Raw genomic sequence first — 26308 nt, forward strand, 5'->3', positions numbered from 1 at the left:
CCCTGCCAGACATCTCTGTGCCCACAAGCACCTTGAAAGTAAGCATCAGTCCCTTGTAGCAAGGGGGCAGGTGGGACAGCCTTCATGTCCGTTTAGTCTCTCCTTATGTCTACTGTGAGTGGCTGCTGTTAGCTTTAGGAGACCAGGTCTGATTTAATTTAAAGCATATCACCGAAACCGGGAAAAAGCAGGTTCTGGCGGGGAGCTCGCTACCCGCAGGGCCCTCTGGAGCCCAGGGGAAGGCGGATGGGCGGTGGCGGGCAGAAACAGACACCTTGCCAGGATGCAAACCCCCTTGGCAGCAGCATCGGTGCCGGGCTGCAAGGTGGGTCCTACAAGCCCCCTGGGGCCGCCTGTGCGAGACGTGGGCAGGGCTTCTAGCTCTGTCTGATCGTGATGCAGCCACTCAGTGCCGGGCAGCCTCACGAGCGGTAGGGAAGGGGAATTCACAAAGCCTCCACTCCCCGCCCGGCCCCTCACGGGAGCAGCTTTCCTCTGCCCCACCCCGTGTGCCAGTCGACGGACGACAACTCCCAGGATGCCCCGCGCGCCGGCCAACGTAGCCTGTTGGTGGGGCTCTGCCAATGGGAAGGCTCGTAGGCCACGCAGGCGGGGAGAGGCGGGGCAGCAGGGGTTGGCGGCGGCGGCGGCGGCGGAGCGACGGCGGCGGGAAGGGCTGTCCTAGGGATCGGCGGCGGTAGGAACGATGCCGGTCCATTCCCGGGAGAAGAAAGAAAACAACCACGATGAGATGGAGGTGGACTACGGGGAGAACGAGGGCAGCAGCTCGGAAGAGGAGGAGACCGAGAGCTCGTCCGTGTCCGAGGAGGGGGACAGCTCAGGTGCTGCGGCCGCCCTCAGGGGAGAGGGGGGAGCCGCGGCGGTTCCCTCAGCATTCAGTGTGCTGTCCCGGGAGAGATACTTGTCCCGCCCGCACGGGTCCAGTGGCGGCTGGTGCCCACCCCTGCCGTGACCCCGCCCCCTTGCCTCTCTGGCCCGGCCCGGCCCAGCCTCCCCCAGGCTCCGCCGGGTGGAGGGCGGGGAAGTGGAGGGGCGCAAGGCATGGCAGCCCCTCTTTGCCCTAAGCTACCGGCTCTGGAGTCGGCTGGCACCCGGCCTTGGCGGGCCGGGCCGTGGTACTCCGTGTAGGTGCTGTGGGTTGTGCCTTGCTGGGCTTGGGAAGATGGCCTGGGGAGGGCGGGGGGGGCTCGCTAAGGTCTGCGCTAACAGGCTTGGCATATATGCACACATCTGTGTGCGTGCATGTAACAAAATACAGGTGTGTGTATGCATATATGTGTATTTCATCATATGTAAAACTGTGAATTTCGATTAGACGTTTTGAGGCCTGTCTTTGAGGGGGCATTGGAAACCCTGTCAGTACCATTGGCCTCTTCTGCTAAGCATTTCAACCTCTGCTCTGTTAAAGGCCCCTTTCTTCTTCCATAGCTTCTTTGGGACCACAGATTGTGAATTAGTAGGTGAAATCCAGCTTTAAAAGGATTACTTTTTCTATGGGCAGTGTCCACTGTGTTAGAAGGTGGTTATTATCTATTCAAACTTCCCTTGTATTTACAAGGGGTAAATTATAAAGTGGGAAACATGCTGATCATTAGATGAGTACACTGCTGTTCTGGCATCGCTGTGGCTTCATAAGTATGTAAGCTCCATAAGCAGGATAGCAGTCACTGGAAGGGCTAGCTGAGGAACAGTAGCTGTGTTCAGTGCTAGCTGTGGTCCTGGTGTGTTTCTGGCAGCTGAAGTGGTATAGAGTGGTCTTCTCGGATCCCGTCCCATGCCTGTACTAGCACATTGACCTGTGGCATGAGTGCCAGCTTGGCACAGTGAAAGAAAGCGACACCAAGAACTAGACAAATTAGGCAGCTGTGAAATTATATTTTTACATATGTAGGCTTGTGATTGATTTATCTGTTATGTTAGTCTTCGATATACAGTTAAATCTTTTTGTTGTTAAATCCTGTGGCTTTTAGATTCACGCTGATGCAGTTCAGGGAAAGCCCTGGTATAGTTGTTCCATGTGGTCTCATGGAGCTTGCCCTTGTCTGGGCTGTGGATGGACTAACAAGGTGCTGGAGCCCTATAGGTGTGGTAGAAAGAGCCAAGCTGACACTGCAGAAGTAGAGTGAAAACTTTAGTAGTGATGGGAAAGTGAGACTGCTGTGCTGGGAGAGAGTGTAGTCACTCCCTTTGACCTTGATTTAATACTCATTCCTCACGAGTTGATCCCCAGTAGAGGCCTTTGTTAATCTGTAAATCCAAGTGGTCTGCCTATGTTTTGTACAGAGCTTCCCCTGCTCCTCTGCCATCCCCCCATGGCTTGAGCTGGCCAGTATGACTGAGTGAGCCCCATTTTATAAGTTAGGCTGCTGGTCAGTGTCTGTCTCTGCATCAAATTGCCACTGCCACTGTCCTGCCTCTCATCCTTACCCAGCAGTTCTGGTACACTGTGCTTTCCTGTCCCCTTTTTTGCATGGTCTTCAGTGTTTGTTGGGCCTTTGCATGTAAACTGTCTGAACAATAACCCATGAAAAAGGTAGCTAACTTACAAAAGCATGCTTCAGTTCTTTTATTATCAGAATTGTACATGGACTAAAAAGGGAATATTATATTTTGGATAAGAAATTAAGTGACAGCTTTCAAGAAGGTCTGATATACAAAGTTTGTTACATCTTTTGAGGGAAAGCAGAGAGTGTAAATATATGTTTATTTGGCAGTAGGTGGGTGATACACAGGATTATGTGTATGACTCCTTGATGAGGTCCAGGAGCAGCACTGCAGCTATAACCATTACTTATGGAGCCCATTTTAGCCTTCCAGTTTGTACTGTAGGTAGATGCTGTCTGGGAATGCCTTTTCTTAATCTCTTATTCTAGCTAATCTATGTCTAAAAAAAAGAAGTAATTTTCTCCATGAGAAAGGGAGAAAAGGATGTGAACTTTTCTCTAGCTCCCTGGCTCTGGTGGAGAGAATTGTTTCTGCTAGTTCCAGCTTTGAAGTTTGCTCTTTTTTTTCAAAACTTGCCTTTGCTTCTGTTTGCAGTTGTGTTAATTGATATTTTTAATGAAAACTTTGAAGTCTGCATGTCCTCAAAGACGCTTTGGTTGATTTTTATTTTAATTTTTTTTTTTTTTAATTGAAGGCAAATAATTCTGTTGTCTTGCCCTTGTTTTGTTTTCTTCTGGGATTAGGGTCCTGGAAGGAGGAATTGCATTTTAAGTGAGTGTAGTCTGTGAATGTTTCTTTAAAACAATACAAGAAACTCTCCAGATAATTTCTATTGCATTCCACAGATAAATGCTTTTAAGGAGCACTTAAAACACAATGATTACAGGAAATGAGGTGCTTGTCTCAGTGTCTTGACAAATATGAACATGCTCCATGGAAGCAGGTTGCTCCTAAGAATATAAAATGATTAGCATTGCAAGAAATAAGTCCTTGCTAAAATTATAATAACAAAAAAAGATTTTGAAGTATTTTTGTTGTTAAATTTGTCACTTGCTTTGCTTGCATTCAGCTTTTTTTTTTTTTTTGCTATTTTGTTTTTCTTCCAGTAGATGTCTGAGAATACAGAAGGTACAGGTTAGAAGAAGCATAACTTGCCCTTGAGAGCTGGCACTATTTCTGTCCTGCTTTTTTATGCTATGTATTTAGTATAAGGTCTTTTTATTGACCAGGATATACAATAGCATATTGGGGATGAATAAAACCCCACAAGTTATGCCCACTATCCCAGATGAGAATTTGACCTTTTTTTCATATAGACCATAACTTATTAAAAAAAATCTGGTTTAAGCACTGTTATATTTTTAAGTACTGTGGGTTGTTTTTTTTTTCCTTTAAACCAGGCTGCCTAGTTACTGAGTTGGACTGCTTGAACATAGTAGGAAAAGAATTACTGTGATTTTTAAGGTTTTTAAAAACACCCTAAATACTTTCAGGATGGGCCTATGAACAAGTGTTTTAGTATATAACGATGTACATTTTTCAACTGGAAAGCCATGATACTCGATCGTAAAACCCTTTACTTGTTCAGTGTTGCATATTACCCAATCTGTATGTCATTTAAAGCCATGAGGAAAGAGTTTCATAAGTGGGAATTAAAGGTATTTTAGGACTCTGAAAATCTCCGTCATTTTATGAATCTTACTGAAGGCAGAATAAGGGTGAAACAGTTGAAGAGTTACTTAGCCTGTGAATCGCCATGCAGTATGAATAATAGGCAGAATGTAGACTTCTAGGCAGAAGACTTTTGAGTATGTATGCAGTTGAGGGGAGGTTGGACAGAGCTACGAGTTACTTTCACTGTCTACAAGAGTCAGCTGTGTCCTTGGATACCAATGCATTATAGTTTCTTTGCAATGCAAGTTTAGAATATAAGATGCAGTCCCCTTCCTTTCCAAAAGTGGGTGTTGTACAGATCCTCAGCCACGGTTACAGTTCTTAGCTGTTTTCTTTGTTTTGTAGTCCCTAAATATCCACAAAAGATAAAATCTGTGTTAATTTAAGGAAAAACTTTCAAGTGGATTCTTTACTAAAGCATACTTAGAACCAAAAGCATAGCTGAACTTACCTGAAATGCCTATTTGAGCAGTAGAACTCTTGGTATCCCAGTGCTGCTGCTTCTTTAGCTTTACAGGGAGGTGCCTTCAAATTTTAAAGAAGCTTTATTTTTATAGCACATAAATGCTTTATGCATCTCTTTGAGTAATATGACTACTGCCACATTCCTTAAATCTGTGTGAGTTGAAAGTTGCCCAGTTTTGGCTTCAGTATTGCATCAGATGGCCAAATAAAACTGCTCTTTAATCTGATTTTCAGCCTTATTCTGGGATTCAGGATCTGCCTGACTTTTGAGAACAGAATTTTAAAATAGAATAGTGTCTCTCAACAGCCTGATACTCCCCCCCTGCACCAGTGTGCTAAGCATTCAGCTTTTGAAGGTCTGCCCATAAATTTTCTCTCTCTGCTTTCAAGTAATTCAAGATACTTCATGTTTTAAAACTTTGTACGCATTCCTTTTTTTTTTTGCTTGTACTATCTATAACATGACAAACTGCAATAGGTCTTTGATTTGGACTTGTAAGTAACATTGTAGTACAGATGAATACTGCTGCACTGCCTGCTAGTTTTCATATTCAGGCAGAGAGGGCTGGTGTAGTTTTTTAGTCTTAAAAGCTTGTGATGATTTCGGGAAGAAGCTGCGTGCAGAAAACTTCATACATTGAGAGGTCTGAATGGAAGATCTGACTTAATCAGATCCTCTGAAGTAGCTATGCTGGCCCTGAAGCTACTCCTTTCACCTTTGCAAATTGCCGTACTCTTTTGCAGAACAGTGAAGATGAAGACTTGCATGCTGCTGTCTGTAGCTGGTGTGAGAGACAAAGGAGTTAAATATGTGCTGTAAAAATGTGGGTGCAGAAGAAGCAAAAGGTTCAGAGTTTTTTATGGTCTAGAAGAGTGAGTCCAGGCTGTGCTTGTTTCAAGGTCCTACTTTGCCGTTCTGTGAGGAATTAGGACTTCATGACAGAATAACTGCTTAGATGGATCCAGGCTCCTTAGGGCAACGCCTTGTCTCAAACAACTAGCCTGTTAGCCCTAGTTCAGCTCCAGTTCCTGGCTGCATCCTGCCTATCCTTTCTTCTGCATGTCTTCTGCTACTGCTTGATAATTGGTCAGTTGTACCATAACTGTTGAGAGCTAATTCCTGGAGATAAGGCTGCTATAAAGCAGTTTCAGGACATATCTAACTTCTGAATGTGGCTTAACAAGGCCTTTTTTTTGTTGTTTGTTTTGTTTTGGTTTTTTTTTTTTGTTATTGTTATTGTTCTGGGAAGGGTGGGAAAGAGTCAGGAATTTTGTAGCTTTTTCTGTTTTCTGGTCTAAGAAAAGGCTGGGAAGGTAATAACTCGTGTTTAATAACATCAAATGACTGGCAAAATTTCTGGCCAAAAAGTGGAGATTTATTATACTTTACAGTTATGTTCACTAGGTAAATTAAGAAAGAAATCAGGAATATAAATTAAAACCTGTGGGAAGAGTTTAATGTCAGTTACTCTTGTTTCATAAAAGCATGTAGAATAAAATTTCTGCAAAATTCTGGGCTTTGCAGGTTAAGAAGTGTTTCATTAGAAATGCAGTAATTTTAAATGGTCATTAAGATGAACTATAGATATTTCTACATTAATATTTTGGCTGAATTGAACAGGATGAAACGTGTTTTCAAAACAAAGTGTTACTTTTTTATTTAATGCATAGTGGTAAAACAAATCCTTGAATTTTATATGACAAATGTAACATTGAACCGTGTGGGCTTTCCAGGGATTGCTTTTGCTCACACTAACTCAGAATACACTTGAATTTTCAGTGACGGCTAATAGCTGTCCGTGCTTAATGGCACCTTTCCTCTGGTGTGACATACAATGTTTAGTTTTTCTGTTTCACGCATTCTTAGGTGCACTTTATATTATCAGTTATGAAATTTACCCTCTTGAAGCCTTACCATGATATTGTTTCCTGTTTTGAGGAAGAAAAATTGCTGCTTATGGAGTTTCTTCTAGAATTAGATACAGATTTCTTCCTTTGTAGTTTATATGGCAAGTGATTTCTCATATTGTGCTATAAGATAATATAATGGATAATCCGTTCATAGCTGAAATTCAGGCTTGCTTCAGATTAACTAGAAACAAAATACTCACTTTATTTGGTTATACATTACATTGTTCAAAACAAATTATCTTTCTTTTATTTGTAGAAATGGATGATGAGGACTGTGAAAGGAGGAGGATGGAGTGTTTAGATGAAATGTCCAATCTTGAAAAGCAATTTACAGACCTTAAAGATCAGTAAGTATTTTAATGTTTTAAGTGCCTCATTTGAGGATCCATTCCTTAAAAATATCGTGTGCAGCTGGTGTTTCTTGTCTTTCATATATGTGGATGCTACTTCTGGAGAAGAACAAGGATTGGGAATTCTGAAATTATTTGCAGGCAGTTGCTCTAGAGTGCTTTTACGTATTGCTGTAAGAGTGGTTTCAGAGTGGTTTTGCTGTGAAGGGCTGGTGTGGGTATATTACATCAAAGTCCTTAGCAGAACCAATGAATTGTAATTTTAAGGAAACTTGTGGTGTTTTTCAATTTATATATTTATTTACTCAAGATCTCATCCTTTTATATGTGTGGGACAGATGTAAATACTGTCTTTGCTGAATAAGAAATGAAGCTGTTATTTTTTCAGAGTATTGCACCAGTTTTTATAGTTGATAACAATGAAAGTTTCTTGTGTCTACTGGTACCCAGATACCAATAATAAAAAAAAAGAAGAAAATACTGTTAACTTTCTGTCTGTAGTCTGTCTGCCATAATACCTACATCAGCAGTAACGACTTAGTAAGTATTAATAGTAATAATTAATAGTTATTCAAAAGTGAATCTCATTTGTATTAGAGCCAGTGTTTTGTGTGTATTTTAAGTTGTTTGTTGTTTTTTTTTTCCCACATGCCCAGACAAGCTAGATACATCTGTTCTGATTTAAATTGGTGGTAACTTGGCAACTAGCTTAATCGAATACCTGACAAAGTGACACTTTGAGGAGACCTTGTCTGTTCTTTGGCATATATTGAAAATCAAGTCAGTTGTCACTGTTTCAGATGTGTGTTTGTATTGTGAGATCTTTCTGCTGCAGAACTGAGACATACAACTCGCTTTGCCTAACAGGACACTGTGAGGCCCACCTTACTAGGACTGGAAAGAATTGCCCAGCAAGCAGTTTCTTGCTGCAGTGTTTAGGGAATACTGTCTTGCTGTTCTTTCTTGGGCTGAGCAAGAAGCAAGCTGCAAATGGAGCCAGCTGATGAGTTGATACCTACTGGTTTGACATTTGGATATCCTCCAGCTTTTGAGTTCAGCTCTACTCTTCCATCTTTTGGACAGCTTGGATGACTGAAAACAGATTGTGGAAACAAACCTTTAAGGAGTGAATATGAAGAAAGGTGATCTTAGGAGGAAGGAAAAAAGTATTTCAGGGGGGTTAGGGATTGTGAATGGTGTTTGGGAGTTGGTAAGGCTGTGGTATATGAGGAGGAAGGTCTTGTGGAAACACTGGTTAGTGAGATTGGTGTGGTTTTAGGGGCTGGAAAAAGTGTGATGGTGGGATTACTAGGAAAGGAGCATTAGAATGATGGAACAAAGATTATAGGAAGGAGCAGATGTGAGTAGGGGAGTGATAAATTTGGGAAAGAAGAAAAAGATGCATGAACAGTGGGATGTTTAGCCACAACCAGTAGCAGAGATGAAGTGATTGCATGTACCTCCTCTTCCTTTTCAGAGAAACTGAATTTAGATGCTATGAGATAAGTAGGATTTGCAGTGGCTGATAGCAGTTAAGCAAATCAGTGTTTGAAAGTACTGGATAAACAGTTTTAGTCCATCAGCTGCTGCATGGTACCAAAGACTTCTCACTCTGATGTAGCTTGAACTTGGTGATGTGTAATCAAATGTCAGTGACCCACCCAGTCATGTGCTCTGCAGCCACGCTTATGCACTAGCTAAATAATTCTGCTGTAGCTCTCTATGTGTTAGCAGTTGTGTGCTCATCAAGGGTTGAGCCCATCAGGCTGGATTTTGATCAGCTGCAGGCTTTGTCAGTTGACTGCAGGACAGATTGCATGTGTAATACTTGGTTTGCAGGTAAGGAGGGGAGTGATCACTGACAATTGCTAGGTTAGGTACACAGGCTTGAACTATGGAGTTGTCATCAGAGTAAAGTGATGAGCAGTAAGGCAGCATCCCTGTCCCAAAGACATCTGTTTTATCTATGTAAACAGATACAACAAAGATATGTTTATCTGTGTAAACGAGCAACATCTGATGTGCTCTTTAACCTGTGCAACAGAGTTTGTACATGTTTGCCTTAATTTTACAGGTTTTGATTGTTGAGTGCAAGGTTAAAAATGAGAACAGGGGAAGCTGGTTATATTGATGACTCTGCTGTTCAACACTATATTGTTATTACACTGTTTGCAACTGATAACTTACCAGTTACAAAGGTCAGAGTTTTATCGTGATTGAAATACTTGTAATTGATAGTACATTAAATTCTTTAAAATGCAAACAGATTCTTCATTGTTTACCAGTAAATATTTTAAACACACTTCCTTTGGCAGGAATGGAAGATATAAGCTACAAATTATCCTGTGATATTTGTGATAATATGCAATATGTGGATTTTAACACGAGGTGGAATGAGGGTTGCTTCAGTAAGAGCCTACCTCTCTTTTCTCTTGGTTTATGATAGGGTGGGAGCAGATATGTGAACATGAAAGCAAATGGGTGTTTCTGTCCACCAAATGTCTATCTTTCTCTTCCATGATGTAAGCCATATTGTTCTCATGTATTGTAGCACCCTTTCTTGTCCTCTTCCATGTTGATTCACCTCCTACTCCATCTTAATCCTATTAACAGTTGTGTGTTGTTTTTTTTTCCCCTTCTTCCTTAGAGATGGAATATTTCTTCTAGCCTGTGTTTGCTTTTAAATGAAATAAATACTTTTGTTTTGTTTTTTTTTGTTTCTTTGTACTATTTTAAGGCTTTACAAAGAAAGATTAAGCCAAGTGGATGCAAAGCTACAAGAAGTCATAGCTGGAAAAGCACCTGAATATTTAGAACCATTGGCAGCTTTACAAGAAAATATGCAAATCCGAACTAAGGTGGCAGGTAAGGCATGTAAAATGAGTATTGCTGTTTCTACAAGTATAAACTTGCTGTGTATTTTGAGGTCAATCTTTTTTCTTTAGAATTGTTAAAGGAGTGTGTTTTAAAATTAGAAATACTGTAGCATAGTTTAAAATGTATCCTGTGTAAAATATTTTTTGATTCAAAATGAATAGATTGCTTACCTCTTTGCACAAGTTGCCTGATAACATCACACTAAAAATGTCTTTTCTTTTTTTTAATGTTTCACTTAATGGCTGTGTTTGTGTAGTAAGCACAAAATTACTGAATTAAAACCACTAATTTTTTGTTAGTCAGAAGATTTGGAATCAAGTCTGCACACTGGCCACTGTTGAAATGAAGAGATACGTAGCTGCTATTTCGTGAAGTTCTTGCCAGATCATCTTGGCTGATAATGTGTTTTCTGCTTTTCTAATCTGTCTCTTCTCTTGTTCCATCTAGGGAGGGAGCAGGACTCTTATCCTTAGCAGCTTTTATCTGAGCTGCATTTTAATTATTAAAACTAATACTTAGGCTTTTATGCTTACAGAAGAAGCAGGCAGGAACTTTCATGTTTTTCTGGGATACAGCCATATTACCATGTGGAATTGGTGGTATTGTAGGAAGACTAAGTTCTGTTCTTCCCTACTGTAAATTCTTTTAATGTTACAGCTCAACTTCTTTATGAGTAATTCAGTGGTCTGAGGGTTACCTAACACAGGCTGTCAGAAAGCCAAAAAGCAGATGTTTTGATCTCTTTAGCCAGAGAAACTATGCCAGTGTCTTTTCTAAGAAATTCAGCAAAAATGTGGTGCAGGCAAACTGGAAAATGGCAAGCTTGCTTTCGTTTTTAATAATACTAGTGCTGCTTCAGTGCTATTCAGTTTGTCTTCATTGGTACTTTTGACATCAGGCTATGAAGAGAATTTGAAATCTTTTGACCAATTGCATTTTTCTCCGTCCTGGTGGTCGTCACTTTTCCATACCTGGTGACCCACAATGTCTTGGGCTTTAAGGTCTTAACCCAAATTTACTTGACTCATCCTAAGTAGCCATTTGGGCTTTGTAGAAAGTTTGCAGGTGAACTTGCAGAAGATTTGATGTAAAAGCAACCTTAATCCATGCTTTTGATTTTCAGTTTTAAATGTGGCTGCCTTTCAGTAGGTGGGGATGGATAGGCAGCATATTACAGGTTCTCCTGATTCGTCTTCAGCAGCACTGAAGATCAATGTTCCATTGTAAAAAGAGTCCAGCATAAAAACTACAAACTTGCCTTGAAGTTGAGACTGGAAATCAGGATTTGGCTGGCTTGGTTTTTTTTTTGTTTGTTTGTTTTTTTCTCCCTTCTTTTTTTCCTCAACTGGATGAGATTGATAAAATTATTCCAGGGAAAGCAAGAAAATGCAGAACAGGCTTATTTGCTCTTGCTTGGCAGAAGTGGGTAGGACTTGAGCTTGTGCCGGTAATCCCTGAGTATCTGAGAAAGGGATGGGGGAAAAAAAATGCTGAAGTATGATTAGCTGAACTAGAGATATAGAATCATAGAATCGTTAGGGTTGGAAAGGACCTTAGAGCATTCACAACCTCCCTGGGCAACCTATTCCAGTGCCTCACCACCCTAACAGGAAAGAATTTCCTTCTTATATCCAACCTAAACTTGCCCTGTTTAAGTTTGAACCCATTACCCCTTGTCCTGTCACGACAGTCTCTAATGAAGAGTCCCTCTCCAGCATCCTTATAGGCCCCCTTCAGATACTGGAAGGCTGCTATGAGGTCTCCACGCAGCCTTCTCTTCCCCAGGCTGAACAGTCCCAACTTTCTCAGCCTGTCTTCATACAGGAGGTGCTCCAGTCCCCTGATCATCCTCGTGGCCCTCCTCTGGACTTGTTCCAACAGTTCCATGTCCTTTTTATGTTGAGGACACCAGAACTGCACACAATACTCCAAGCGAGTTCTCACGAGAGCAGAGTAGAGGGGCAGGATCACCTCCTTTGACCTGCTGGTCACCCTCCTTTTGATGCAGCCCAGGATACGGTTGGCTTTCTGGGCTGCGAGCGCACACTGAAGCCGGCTCATGTTCATTTTCTCATCGCCCAGCACCCCCAAGGCCTTCTCTGCAGGGCTGCTCTGAAGCACTTCTCTGCCCAGCCTGTAGCTGTGCCTGGGATTGCTGTGACCCAGGTGTAGGACCTTGCACCTGGCATGGTTAAACCTCATGAGGTTGGCATCAGCCCACCTCACAAGTATGTCAAGGTCCCTCTGGATGGCATTCCTTCCCTCCAGCGTATCAACCGAACCACACAGCTTGGTGTCATCGGCAAACTTGCTGAGGGCACACTCAATCCCACTGTCCATGTCAGTGATGAAGATGTTGAACAAGACCGGTCCCAACACCGACACCTGAGGGACACCACTCGTTACTGGTCTCCAGCCGGACATTGCGCCATTGATCACAACTCTTTGTGTGTGGCCGTCCAGCCAGTTCTTTATCCACTGAGTGGTCCATCCATCAAATTGATGTCTCTCCAATTTAGAGACAAGGATGTTGTGTGGGACAGTGTCGAATGCTTTGCACAAGTCTGCGTAGATGACATCAACTGCTCTGCCCCTGTCCATCAGTTCTGTAGCCCAATCATAGCAGGCCACCAAATTGGTCAGGCAGGATTTCCCCTTGGTGAAGCCATTCTGGCTGTCACCAAGCACCTTGTTGTTTTTCATGCGCCTTAGCATGCCTTCCAGGAGAATCTGCTCCAAGATTTTGCCAGGCACAGAGGTGAGACTGACTGGTCTGTAATTCCCTGGGTCATCCATTTTCCCCTTCTTGAAAATGGGGGTTATATTTCCCGTTTTCCAGTCATCGGGAACGTCACCTGACTGGCATGATTTCTCAAATATGATGGCCAGCGGCTTCGCAACGTCATTTGCCAGCTCTTTCAGGACCCACGGATGGATCTCATCAGGACCTATGGACCTGTGCACGTTCAGGTTTTTAAGATGGTCTTGAACCAGTTCCTCTCCTACAGTGGGCCCAAGGTCTTCATTCTGACAGTCCCTGCGTCTGCCTTCCAAGACTTGGGTGGTTTGGTCAGAGCCTTTGGCAGTGAAGACCGAGGCAAAGAAGTCATTCAGAACCTCAGCCTTCTCCAAATCCTGTGTAGCCAGTTCTCCCAAGAGCTTCCTGAGAGGGCCTACATTCTCCCTAGTCTGTTTTTTATTTGCTATGTACTTGTAGAATCCCTTCCTGTTATCTTTAATACCTCTAGCTAAGTTTAATTCTAACTGAGCCTTAGCTTTCCTAACCTGGTCCCTAGCTTCTCGGACAACATCCCTGTACTCTTCCCATGCCACCTGTCCTTGCTTCCACTTATTATAAGCCTCTTTTTTCAACTGACTTTTCCTCAGGAGCTCCTTATCCATCCAAGGAGGTTTCCTGGCCCTCCTGCTGCACTTCCTTCTGGTTGGGATGCAACACTCCTGAGCTTGCAGCAGGTGATACTTGAATATCAACCAACAGTCTTGGGCCCCTCTGCCCTCTAGGGCTGTATCCCATGGAACCTTCCGAAGCAGGTTCCTGAAGAGGCCAAAGTCTGCTCTTTTGAAGTCCAGGGCAGTGAGCTTGCTGCACGCTCTTCTCACTGTCCTGAGGATCTCAAATTCGAGCATCTCATGATCGCTGCATCCAAGGCTGCCCTGGAGCGTCACATTTCCAACAAGCCCTTCCCTGTTGGTGAGCACGAGGTCAAGCATGGCATCTCTCCTTGTTGGCTCCTCTGTTACTTGCAGAAGGAAGTTGTCTTCCACACAATCGAGGAACCTCCTGGATTGCTTGTGCCGGGCCGTACTGTCCTTCCAACAGATGTCAGGGTGGTTGAAGTCACCCATGAGAACAAGGGCCTGCGAGTGTGAGGCTTTTCCTGCCTGTCTATAGGGTGCTTCATCCGCAGGTTCTCCTTGATCAGGCGGTCTGTAACAGATCCCCACAGTAATGTCTCCCATAGCTATATTCCCTTTAACCCTGATCCACAAACTCTCTGTGGACTGCTCACCTGTCCCCAGACAGAGTTCCGTACTCTCCAGCCTATCCCTAACATAAAGGGCAACTCCCCCTCCCTGCCTGCCAGGCCTGTCCTTCCTAAAGAGCCTGTAACCTTCCATTCCAACACTCCAGTCATGGGAGCCATCCCACCATGTTTCTGTGATGCCTATTATATCATACCCCCGTAGACGTGCACACATCTCTAATTCCTCTTGTTTGTTCCCCATGCTATGGGCATTTGTATAGAGGCATCTGAGCCAAGCTCCACCTGAAGCCGGCTCATTGGCTGGATTGGCTGGGATATCTCTACATTGCTCCAAGCATTTATTATAGGTTCTGGCAACTGACTGGGTGTGTTGGGATGGAATGATGCCCCCCTCCCCCAACACATCTAGTTTGAAGCCTTCTTGACCAGTCTGGCAAGCCTCCTACCAAAACTGCTCTTTCCCTTCTTTATCACAGCAGCTCCACCAGCCCCCACTAGACCTGGCCTACAAGCTTGGGTCCCATGTTCAAGACACCCAAACCCCTGACTATGACACCACCCTTTTAACCAGTTATTAACCTGGCTAATCCTCCTAGCTTTTTTTAGGTCCTAAAATAAAAGAATATAATTGCATCTGCGCTGGAAAGGGTACTTGTGTTTGTCTGCTGTCTAAGGCACTGAGCACTATTCACACAAAATGTGGATCCTGACTGTTCCAGGAAGTTGGGAATAGAACTGTTTCTTCTGGAAGTGTTCATATTTATACTGCTTAATTTCTGGGAAATAAGCTGTGATTATAAATGGGTAGACCTAGATACGGCAGTCAGCCATAAATATTAACCCCTTCCCCCAAACAAACAAACCCTAAACAAACCCCCAAAACCCAACCAACCAAACAGCATAACAAAAGAACACTTTGAATTCTAGATCAAAAGTGACTTCACAGCAGAAAAGTGATTGACATAATACTTTGAGGTTTATTTTTCAGACCTGTTGCTGGTAACAGAATTATTCCTCTTGTACTATATTAAATTATAGTCAAATAAATTCTAAGCAAAGTTTTTCTTTGGAGTTCTTCATTTGCTAGACAGCATTAATGTGTGTGCAAACTTAACTCCTCAAGATGGTAATCTGGAACAATTTAAGTATTTTGTGTGAATGCGTTGACTGTATTAAATCAAGTTCTATCTGTACTTGCCAGATACTACATTTCAGATATCTTTCAGATTTTTTTTCAGCTGTCTTTTTAGTAGACACATTTTCAGAAATGTGTAAGAAATGCTCCCAATACTCAGAAGCAGTATCCTTTGTATTGCAAGGTGGCTACTTCAAAGAATAGGACAGTGTCTTGTTAATTGATGTAGTTTATTAAGGTCATGCATTATGAAGTAAGCTTTATTATATTAATTTATAAAAGCTTGTTTTTTTCATTCAGTTTTCTAGCTATTTAAAAACCTCAAAACATTATTTAAAACTCTAATTAGAAATTAGAAGAGGCCATTTGGTACTTTGATTTGAAAATTTGATTTGGTAATGAATTTGAAAACGGAGGATATCCAGGATAATTTGAGCATAAATATGACATTGACCAATTTTGTAAAGTTAGCATGACTGCTGGTGTAATTTGTTGACAAATGGGAAAAGTTAAAATAGCATTTATTTTTCCTCAGATCTTTGGAATTAAAGGATTACTTGTTCTTATGTTTACTCTGTAAAGCAGCCAGCCACTGCAAGTGGCTAATAGATCTGTATTTTCTAGTATGTTCATGTTTTGGGACTTGCAGGCAGTCTTAAAAGAGATTTCTAAAATCATACTAGCTAAAGAAAGTAATATTGCTGTAATTTGTCTGATTACAGGTATCTATAGAGAGCTTTGTCTGGAATCTGTGAAGAACAAGTATGAATGTGAAATTCAAGCCTCTCGACAGCACTGTGAGGTTGTGCCAGCTATTTGACATTGATAGCTAATCTTATCTAACTTTATGGTGTCATGCTTTCCCAGTTCAGTGCATGCTTTGATTATTGCTGTTATTTGCTATTTGAATGCAATTGCCTTGTGAAATTTAAGCCTATGTAAGAGGTTATTCAAAGCATATAAAAATTTGCTTTATATTACTTTGACTTTACATGTAAGTGTAACTAAGTTTTATTTTTCATTAACAAGTTCTTATTAATAGATTACCACATTATTTCTTTTACCTTTGTTGTAAGAAGATTACTAAGAACAGTAACTAAAATATCTGACCTAGTTTTAGCCAAAAGAACCTTACATTTTAATAACAACAATGACAACTAAAATAATAATGATACTATTAATGTCTTTTTTAGATGCCTTAGAGAGCTGGTGGTGAAGTTATCATTTCAAAAGCAGTTACAGGAAAAATATATCTCTCCTTGAATATAAACATTCCTGTTTAAGTATCTAAATATACTGGATACCGTAGTAAAAATACTCATGTCCAATGCTGTAATATAGCTGCTTAGGTAGTGAGGTTTGTGCCATAGCACTCCTCAGCCCTATTGCAGTTGCTTAAAGGTGTTTTCTTTGGCGTGGTTCCTGAAGTCTGTGGCTCCTTCTATACAAATAAGGCACATACTTTAAAAAAATTTAAAAAATCTATATTCCTGGTGCCATGAGAAAGAGCAAGGTATAATAAGAACTACTCATTACTGACTGTCTTTGCTCCTGGGAATACTCTAGAGGTTGGGCAGAATCCTGTAAGACTTACAGGGTTTCTCATCTGTGATTGATTTGCTTTGGCTATATATTATTCCTCTTTAAGGTGGTCTTTCTACCTTGTTTTGCTGTTATGTTTCTACTGAGAAACCTTCAGAATTCAAATACTCATCATGCAGTAAGGTCTTTACAGTCAGCAGTGCTGCTTATTCCGCTGGAAAATGACCATTCAGCAGGAATGCCCCTGATGTCTGTAACAGCTTTTCACACCTTACTTGTCTCCAAGACCTTGAAGCAAAACAGATGTCTAAACACAAACACTATTTCATTTTAAAATGGAATTTTAACATATTCTTGGAACAGATAACACTTGTTTGGCATTTCAGGCATATGTAAGAGGCTTTTGCCTTTTCAGTTCTACTGGGAATTATTTTTTTTTTTTTTCTTTTTTAATAAGGGATTGAAAAATATTTGAAGGGAGGTCTTTGGAATTTAATATGTTGTAACTTGCAGGGAATAGTAAATGTGACAGCCATTTAGTAGAACAGGGTTCTTTGTCTATTCCTCAGCTACTTTGCTTCACTCCAGCATACTAGCTTGAACATCAGTAAAGGTTAAGTTTCTGTTAGTATGCTATGCTATGGGCAGGAGCAGTTGAGGTGCAGAAATCTGCTGACTTGGCTTTAGGGGCTGCAGCTTCTGGCAGAGACATGGTAGCAAATAGCTAGATGCAGCGACTTGTGCTGTTTAAACTGTTTTGGTTTTTTTGTTGTTTTTTTTTTCAGTGAGCATATCCAAGCCCTCTGTTTTCCAGAGTTGTTAAATACGTTGCTTAGTGATAATGAACTTTAAAATGTAGCAATTAGCTGTATTTCCTAATCATGCTTTAAGAGATGTGCAAGCTGATGAAAGAACAGTAAATTTAGAGGCCTGGAACTCTGCTTAATTCCAAGTTACTGGCTTGGAGAGTGTAGTGTTTCTTGATGCTGCCTTTAAAGGGGGTAAGTGGTCTAAATAGATACTGTGTAATTTTGGTATCCTATTCAATGGACTGTAGAGCAGTTTACTACAAAGTTGATTTTTCTAGTTCAGAAATACTTAAGAGATGGAAGATAGCGTAGACAGCATGAAATGCTGTAGAAGGTTCACATCAGTCTGTGGTTTTGTTTGTGTATAAGAAGTGCTAATGGTACAGCTAACACTGAAGGCATTATGTTAATCTATTTGGATCAGAAATTGCTTTTTAAAAGGATGAACCAGCTAATTTTTCTAAAGCAGTGCTTCAGAAGTGTTTCTCACAGCTTTAGGGTAGATGGTTTTGCTTTCACAACTATAAATATTTTATGTGCTCAAGAAATTCTTCTGTGGGAAAGTATTTTTCAGATCTATGAAAATAGTTAAAAATACATGGTAATAGGTGATAATTCTGTATAAATTACTGCAGGTTTATTAATATTGGGGGCAGCTGAATATAAAGCTTTCCATGAAAAACATTAGCTTTTCTGATTTTATAATGAAGGATGGCATAGAGGTCACTACAGTTATTCATTGTGAATAAATCTTTGCTATCCAAAAGGAAAATGCTGTATTTGTGTCAAAATACAAACAGTTATTCTGACGATCTAGCTGCATGCTTTTATCCACTTAGTTATTCTTGGTATTGATATTTGATAACTATATTTACGCTTATGCTAAGTGAATGCGCTGTCTTTAATGTGGTAGAGTCTCATGCTAAGAAAGTGGATAGGGGGAGATGTCATGCTTTGTGGCTTCTGAAAAATTTTCACCTAAAGCTACTCTTGCCTTCCTTCTGCTGAGGCTTTAAATTGTTGTCATAGCTTTAGATGATAGAACTTAGTAATGTAAAATGTGTAACTTATTTCTCTTTTAGAGTGAAAAGCTTCTGTTGTATGATACCGTACAAAGTGAACTAGAAGAAAAGATTAGAAGACTTGAAGAAGACAGGCATAGCATTGACATTACCTCAGGTGGATAGAAATTCAAAGTTGTTGGGGTGGTTTTTTGTTTGCTTGTTTGGTGTTGCTATTTTTTTTTCTTAATCTTCTGGTGGCTACTGATTAACAGACTGTTCACATGGAATGTCTGGTGAGTTTCCGGTTATCCAGCAGGATGCTATTCGACTGTAAACTTTGGACAGAGGTTGAATTTAAGCTTAAAACAAACTTTGATCTAGTAATTGTCAGTTTTCCATGTGTGTTTTGAGAGTATTAATGTATGAGTATGTAATTACGTAACACTTTCATTTTGTTCAGAAACAGCATTTCCCCAGAAAAAAGTTATTTGTCATTTTTTGACAATTTCTCTGCTGTTAAAAGAGTTAAAATTATAAATGTTTCTGATTTGTAGCATGTTCTTATGTCTTTTCAGAATTATGGAATGATGAACTACAGTCCAGGAAGAAAAGGAAGGATCCATTTAGTCCAGATAAGAAGAAACCTGTTGTTGTATCAGATATCCTTTTACTGAAATCGTTGTTCTTTCTAGTAGTATTTACTGGTTTATAGCTAGTCTTACTATATGTGTCATAAACAAGAAGTTGAAGTGATAATGCATTCTCAAAATTTATTTTTGCACGGCAGCTGTTATTCAGGTTAGGGAAGTCATGTTGACACATCCTATTACAAAAATTGAAATTAAAATTATCTAACTACTAGTTTCACATAGAGAACATTTCTAAAAGGTGATTTTTCTAATTCTTCAAAAAAAAAGATCTGCAAGGCAAACTCATTAAAAAATTAGGCATTATGTTTGCAAAGTATAACTTGACTTGTGTAACTTCTCCTGACTTGTGTAACTTTGCTTCTTATTCTGGTATACCTTTGTCTCAATTTATTACTTCTTAACAATTCCATAGACTACAGAAACTCTTTAATCAAAAGTTTAAAATTCAAAGAATTGAGCTGATTAGAGGGATTGTTTGTGGGCTTGGGGTTCCTGTAGAGAGAGTATAGTATTTAAAAATTGTGCATTGATTACTTCATAGCTGTTGACAAGCAAACTTTTTAAGGTATAACAACTAAGAGACAGTATCATCTTTCTCCACAGAAAGAAGGAGATGCCTTTGCAAACTTGAGTATTCTTTCTTCTCCTACCCCCAGCCCAACATTTTTATAGGGTAGAAATATGGTGGCTTGGAAGTTGCCAGAATTGTGGAGACTTCCTAGAAAAGACAAGGCTGGATGGGGCTTTGAGCAAACCAGTCTCGTGGAAGGTGTCCCTGCTGGCCCATGGCAGGGGGGTTGGAACTAGACGATCTTAAGGTCCTTTCCAAACCATTCTGTGATTCTAAGTAGTGACATTATATAGTATAAAGGCCATTTTTTATTGCTAACCTGCTGCAAAAAATCATGCTACTTTCACAAGCTTTCATGGTATCAGGAGAAGGTGGGAAGGAAGAAGTTTCTGAAAAAAAGCCCCAAAACCCTCCTTGGAGGATGTTCAGTTTACTGGAACATATACGAGATAGATGATTTGTCCTAGTGGTGGCAGTTCTTCCATTAGGATGCATTAGAAATTCAGTTCAGTAGAGGTGATTTTTAGCTAATGCTTAAAAGCCAGCTGGTATTAATCAATGTACCTACAAGTGGCTTCTTTAGTTTCTTAAGTCCTTTTTAGCAATTTGAATGCCATGTTGTGTGAAAGTATATTTTCTTTAGCCCTTAGCCATCCTTGTCTTTGGGTTGTCCATACAAATAACATTCAGATTCTGTGAATTATGAGCTACCTTGCTGTTTTACAATGCATTCCAATCAGAAAATGCTAACATAGTATTAGGTCTAAAACCCCAGCAATTTCAGGCAGTTAATAAAGTTGAAAATCCTTTCAGTTGTGAAGTAAATTAATTTTCTTTTTGCTTATGATTTTAAAATAGTTGTGAACTTGTCACTTTCTACAGATCTGTCTATAATCCTAGGAATTTAACATTTTTTAATTTATACTACTTTAGAGGGAAACAAATTTGAAAATGGCTAAAGATTTGTAAAATTTCAAATGGAACGTGAGTTGAAGCTTCTTTATCCCATTTTAGAATATTTAGTTTTTAAACATTCCTAACACTTTTTCTAAACTTATTTTTGAGAGATGAAATGGGGAGAAATGAAATAAAAACTGAAGACCGTTGTAATGGAATAGCAGTGCTATGTGGAATTTTGTTTTGAAGTTCATGTATCATAATAATACACAGTTTTTACAGTTGATAGTTCAAGGGAGGGGCTTTTCCTTTCTACTTGTGTTCTTTTTCTTTTTTTTTTTTGGTATTGATATTCAGAGATGTGGTGCTGTCTGTGCTTTTCTCTCAAAGCAATACGATGCAGAGTACTGTAAAAATAATTTTATTAAAGCTGATACTAGTGTAGATGCTGATTTTCAGTGGTCTGTTGGAATTGCAGGAAATTTTGACTGTAACTTGTAGAGTTGCAAATGGAATGATTTTTTGAACTGTTGGGGATGAAATGGTTTTATCACAATTGTTATTTTATCCTCTTCTTGAACTCCAGTAGTCTGAATATCTACATACTATTAATTATGTACTGTAACTAAAAATTACAGTTTTTAAAGTGTACTTCTAGCTTGCATAATTCAAAGATGCATTTATTTTTGCTTCACATAGGTATTCTTTGCTTGAAAGATTGGCATAACAGAGCAATTACTATCTTTCTACCAACATTACAGTATTTTTATTATTGCTTTTTAAAAGAGTTTTCCCTAACTTCTCCACGCCCCTATATAGTTTATATGTTACAAGACCTTGATATTCTTGAAGACTGGACAACCATAAGGAAGGTGAGATTAAAGGATGAATACCAAAGGTTTTGTTTGGGTTTTTGTCCAGTTCTTTTGCCTCTTAGAAGTATGTAAAGGTATTTCTTACATGATCAAAATTCTAAATAGATTTTTATTTCTTCAATAGTCAGCTAATCATTCCACTCGTTTTATACTTGTGCATATTTTGTTAACAAGAAGTAAAATGTGATGCCTATGTGAAAAATTGTCTGGCTTTTCATAACATATCAGAAGAATAGACACAAACCAGCTTTTCCTCAGTTTGTTTCCTATAGTGTAGCGTGATTTTTAAATAGGAGTGAATCCTAGAATTTACTGGGGATTTTGCCTTTTCTGGAAATAATTAAAAACAAACGAAAGCAAACAACCCCAGAAAACTTTGAGTGTTTTTTTTAAAACCTACTTTAATACTATGTGATCTACCGTTCGCATGAGAGAACAGAAAATGAGCTTGTATACAGTGTAAATCAGAAGAATAGATTGATCATATAGCATTTTGTTTTTTAGAATGAGTAAATGTCATTTTGTATTTTCTTGACAAAATTACAAAACAGAAATGGAGGTTTTAATTTATAAAACGTCTTGAGTGATTTGAACTCAAAACTTACATAAGAAGGTGATTCTTTTTCTTCCTCAAAATTCTGTTTTATTTAGTTATGGAGTCAGCGCTGAACACATATCTATTTTAGATTTGTTCCAGTTGTGGTTTTTTGCACGTAAAAGCAAGTATCCTGAGCTACACCACTCATAACTTCAGAGTCAAAGCTGGTGATTTAGCAAAAAAAAGAGTATTCTTGCTAACTAACTTAATTTTCATTTTTGTTTCAAGGCAATGGCTACACTGGGGCCACACAGAGTAAAGCCAGAACGTAAGTAAACATTGATTTCACAAGACAGAATTTGCTGTGTGTAATGCTGTAAACTGCATCTAGGCAGATCATACTTATTTTAGCCCTGGTGTAGTGATGGAGGATGGGGGGTGAAGAAGCTGAAAGATCTGGCTTTTGTCTTTCCCCTCTCTTGGGTGCTGATGCTTGTAGCTTGATTGCTGATGATTGTGTTGATGCCTGAATTCTAGAAAATTAGCAACAAAAATATAGACTTCAAGTGGGTTGTACCAGTTAACGTCAACAGGCTACACCAGTGTTTATGCGTAAGATGAGGCAGGAAACTGAGAGCACCTGGACCTTAGGAATGCATTGTGAAGGATGTTCACATTTGCTGCAAACTACAACCCTGAAAAAGTACAGCTGTGTTGAAGGAGTTGAGAAGCACATGAATGCTAGGTGAAATCAAGTTCTTGGACGTGGTGAGTAAGGAGGAAAAGGGAGAGGAAGCAAATAGATGATGTTTTTCTTTATTGGTGCATTACTACTTGCATTCTTTGGTAATGTGCTGATAAAGAGGTTTCAGGTTCTGCCATTTGAAGTAATCTTTATATTGCATTATTCGATTTGTGAAAATTCGTAGATCTGAAGGTTGTAGGGAAGATAGCTTCTATTTGAAAACGGAAATATAACTTATCTGACTGGAAATAGAAAAGTATCTTGCTTCCAATTTTTGTGCATTCTTGCAGTTACTTTTGATCATGGAAAGCGTGTATTCTGTGTAAATAACTTGATGAAAATATATTTAAATAACTAACTGACTTCTGCCAAGTCAATATTAAATTACTTTTATTGATCATTTTAGCACCTGTCAAATTAGAAAAGCACCTACACAGTGCTAGATCTGAAGAAGGAAGACTGTATTATGATGGAGAGTGGTATGGACGTGGACAGACAATATGCATTGATAAGAAAGATGAATGCCCTACAAGGTAAAGATTACTCAGATTGTGCAGCTCTGTACAATTCATATTAAGCAGTAGATAGGATGATGGCATTGAAGAATAAGGCTAATTAGGAAGTGCTGTCACCTCAGTAACATTTATTCACCTTGAAAGACAAGTATTACCAAAGAAGGTTGTGTGCTGGACTTCTGAGAGGCTAGTAAGGGTTGGAGTTAACTAAAGGTCATGAGATGTTTGTTAAAGTTAGGACCTCGCTAACAATGTAAGCTCCTTCTGGTTTATGAATACCCTTTGAGTAAGTTTTTTGAGTATCTTGGGATTTTGTTGCTTTGAAAATTTGATCTGCTGGCACACCAAAAATATTTGATTATAGAAAATCACTTTATACTATTAAAAATTTTTTTTTTTCAGTTGGTCAATGGTCTGAAAGAAAAAAGTTGGAACTTTGTAAAGAGAAGGAATTCCCATTTAAAAAGATTCTACGAGGGAGCAGTCTAAATATTACAGTGCAAATTTGGCTGAATGTTTTAGATACCTAAATGTATTTTCTCTGCATGGATAATATTTGCAAATTCTAAAATGTGGGTCTATTTAAAACAATATTTAAAATTAAATTTATATCTTACCTTTTACTGAATGAGACAAGTGGAATCTAAGCACAGTGTTGATTAAATATGTACAGCTACCCAGGAACTTAATATAGCAGTAAACTATATATATATATTATATATAGTAAACTACTGTAAAGCTGGCTGTTTCCTTTCTTCCCCCTGTATGGTAAAGGGGAGTGCATTTTGGTGCTTTTGGTGTTTGTTCAGGGTTGAAACATGAAGGTATTTTAATAAACTATGTATTGTTTCTGGAATAAAAAAAAAAAATCTGAATTGGTTTAGCAGAACATAGCAGTTACACTGGGACAAAGAAAGATCTCGGTATCCAGTGTCTGACAAAAGCCAAAACCTGACACGTAACAGGGCAAGCACACAGTGGACCTTTCCCAGACTTTTCAAGATGTCAGCAACTTTTAAGGATTAATTGTTTTCTGGAGGGAGTTTTGTCACACTCATTATTTAATTGATCTTTCTTCCATTAACTGTTTTAATCTCCGGTTTTGAGCCTTTTTTTGTCATCAATTGTAGTTGATTTTTTTTCTTTTTTTTTTTCCTTAGGGGTTATGGGGAGGGGGTTGTGTACACTGTTTGTGTGAAGGTTTACCACAAGGGGCATAAAAGCATAGTTCATGTAAGAATGATTCAGTAAATCAGGTTTTGACTTTCTCTTGGTATAATGACTAACAGTTGAATACTTTATCTGCTTTAAATCTTAGGCTTCTATCTGTTTGACTTTTTTTCTGAATACTTTGTATTCAGTGTAAAAACAGATCTCTTTTTTACCATGGGTTATCTATTGTGTTTTCTATCGGTGACTACTGTTCTTTTAAAATATTTGTACATGTTAAGGGTTTAAATAGATGGCTGAAAAATTAACTGCCTTCACTAAAGACACATGCAGTTACCAAAGAATTCTGTTAGAACTATCCTTACAATGGAGACAATATATTTTTGGTCTAGCATTTATAAGTAATGCATATTTTCCTTTTACTGTGTGGAAACACAGCTGCAGTTTTGAGGTTATTTATCAGCTTAGAAGTTTTCTAAATTCTTCTTGTTTTTCTTCCCCTGACCCTTCTTCCTTCATTTTCTGTAGTGCCATAATTACAACAATTAACCATGATGAAGTTTGGTTTAAAAGACCAGATGGAAGCAAGTCCAAGCTGTATATTTCTCAACTACAGAAAGGAAAATACTCAATAAAGCATAACCACAACTGACCATTGGTAATCTATGAAACAAGTGGTATTGCCATGCTTGATGTGCCATGGGGTGAAAGTTGTATTTAACAGTGTTTTGTATTTCTTATAAATTTACAGCAGTATCTGATGTGTATTTGTAGTGCTGTATGTAGACTTCATATGGACAGGCTTCAGAAACCTGAGGATGGTAAATCATGTCAACAAACATTTTACCTCTAAATTGGGTCCAGTGCCTAAGATATGAAGTATGCTCTTCAAGCATAATAGCTCAGAACTTCTCATCTTTGTAAAATAAAAAAATAAAATGCAGATTTAAAAAAAAAAAAAGACTTCCCCCCCCCCGTTGGTGTCCAGTTGGTGTGATTAAAAATAACTGTTATTACCAGCAACTCACTTTTTTTTCAGTGAACATGTCATGCTTCTTTTGTGGATGTAAATTTAGCCTGTTCAGCTGTTGCTTTTGAATAGATTGTAACATGAATAAGCATTCTTTTATCCAAAGCAGACTGATTTATTAAAATTATTGCACTCCACATCTCTGCTAGTACTGTCTGTGTTACATTTTGTAAGGTTTACTGTATTGCTTGTAATGGAACAAAGCCAATATTTGGAGCTACGTTTTTTGAGGAGCACTTTTCTGATTTATGACCCTATTCTATAGTAAATAAATTGTTGGTAATTTTTTTTTTTCTTTCCCAGATTTCCAGCAAAATTTATGTGTGAAGTAGACAGTGTTGCTCCAAACCTGTATTGTATGTAGCCCACAAAGAATGACGTGTAAATACTGTTGCATGCTCTGCTTGTTTGGTCCACAGTTGTATGAAATACTATGAGTCTTTTTTTCAAAAGGAAAGTATTTCCCCAGAAATCATATATGTGGGATAATTTATACTGACTTCGCCACCAACCACCATTTTCCAAATTTCTGTACCCAACTTCATCTTACTGTACACCAGAATTATTTTATGCAGCTTAGAAAGCTGAATTTCTCTTAAATCTTAGTTTTAAGTCACAGTGAAAAGTCCTGAATCCTTGATATTAATGTGATGTGTTTGGAGCATCTAGATTGACAGAGGGATTGCTGAAGAATTATTAATGCTTTGGTTATGTGCACTTTAGTCTCCACTTTTGATGATATTACTTGGAGAAAGAAAGCATCCATTTGCTTTAAATGATCACAGCAAATAAGTATTTTTATTGTAACATATAAATGTTCTATCCCTATATTAATTATCTCTTCTAGTGCAGGGTGGTAACTGCTTTCCAAATGCCAAATCAATTTCTGCTGAGTGATGCTTTTCTACAGTTGTATGACATTATTAATCAAATGTACATAAAGTATTAATTGACATGTTGGCTTTTAACAATATAAACTGTATGTGTACAGTGGTTTGATAAACTTTTTGTAATAAAATATTCTTATTTTTTAACTTGGTATGTAAATAAATAATCTGTGGTAGTGGATATCTCTTA

General features: G+C 39.0%; 1 protein-coding gene across 2 annotated transcripts; it reads left to right on the forward strand.

The window, feature by feature from the left end:
• Positions 1-651: 651 nt before the first annotated feature.
• On the forward strand, positions 652-26308 carry BRMS1L (BRMS1 like transcriptional repressor). Of its 2 annotated transcripts, none has more exons than XM_061463528.1 (10): positions 652-842; positions 6773-6863; positions 9604-9731; positions 15608-15687; positions 18319-18415; positions 18816-18899; positions 21166-21230; positions 22060-22099; positions 22923-23049; positions 24730-26308. In XM_061463528.1, the coding sequence occupies exons 1-10, from the start codon at positions 707-709 to the stop codon at positions 24851-24853; spliced, it is 972 nt and encodes a 323-aa protein (XP_061319512.1). In that variant the 5' UTR covers positions 652-706; the 3' UTR covers positions 24854-26308. The 2 variants fall into 2 exon arrangements, with proteins under 2 accessions (XP_061319512.1, XP_061319513.1); XM_061463529.1 differs by lacking the exon at positions 24730-26308 and adding an exon at positions 24192-24391.

Source organism: Pezoporus flaviventris, unplaced genomic scaffold, assembly GCF_033815535.1.
Source record: "Pezoporus flaviventris isolate CSIRO_AGI_PZ_B2104156 unplaced genomic scaffold, CSIRO_AGI_Pfla_v1 ptg000036l, whole genome shotgun sequence".
NCBI lineage: Eukaryota > Metazoa > Chordata > Aves > Psittaciformes > Psittacidae > Pezoporus > Pezoporus flaviventris.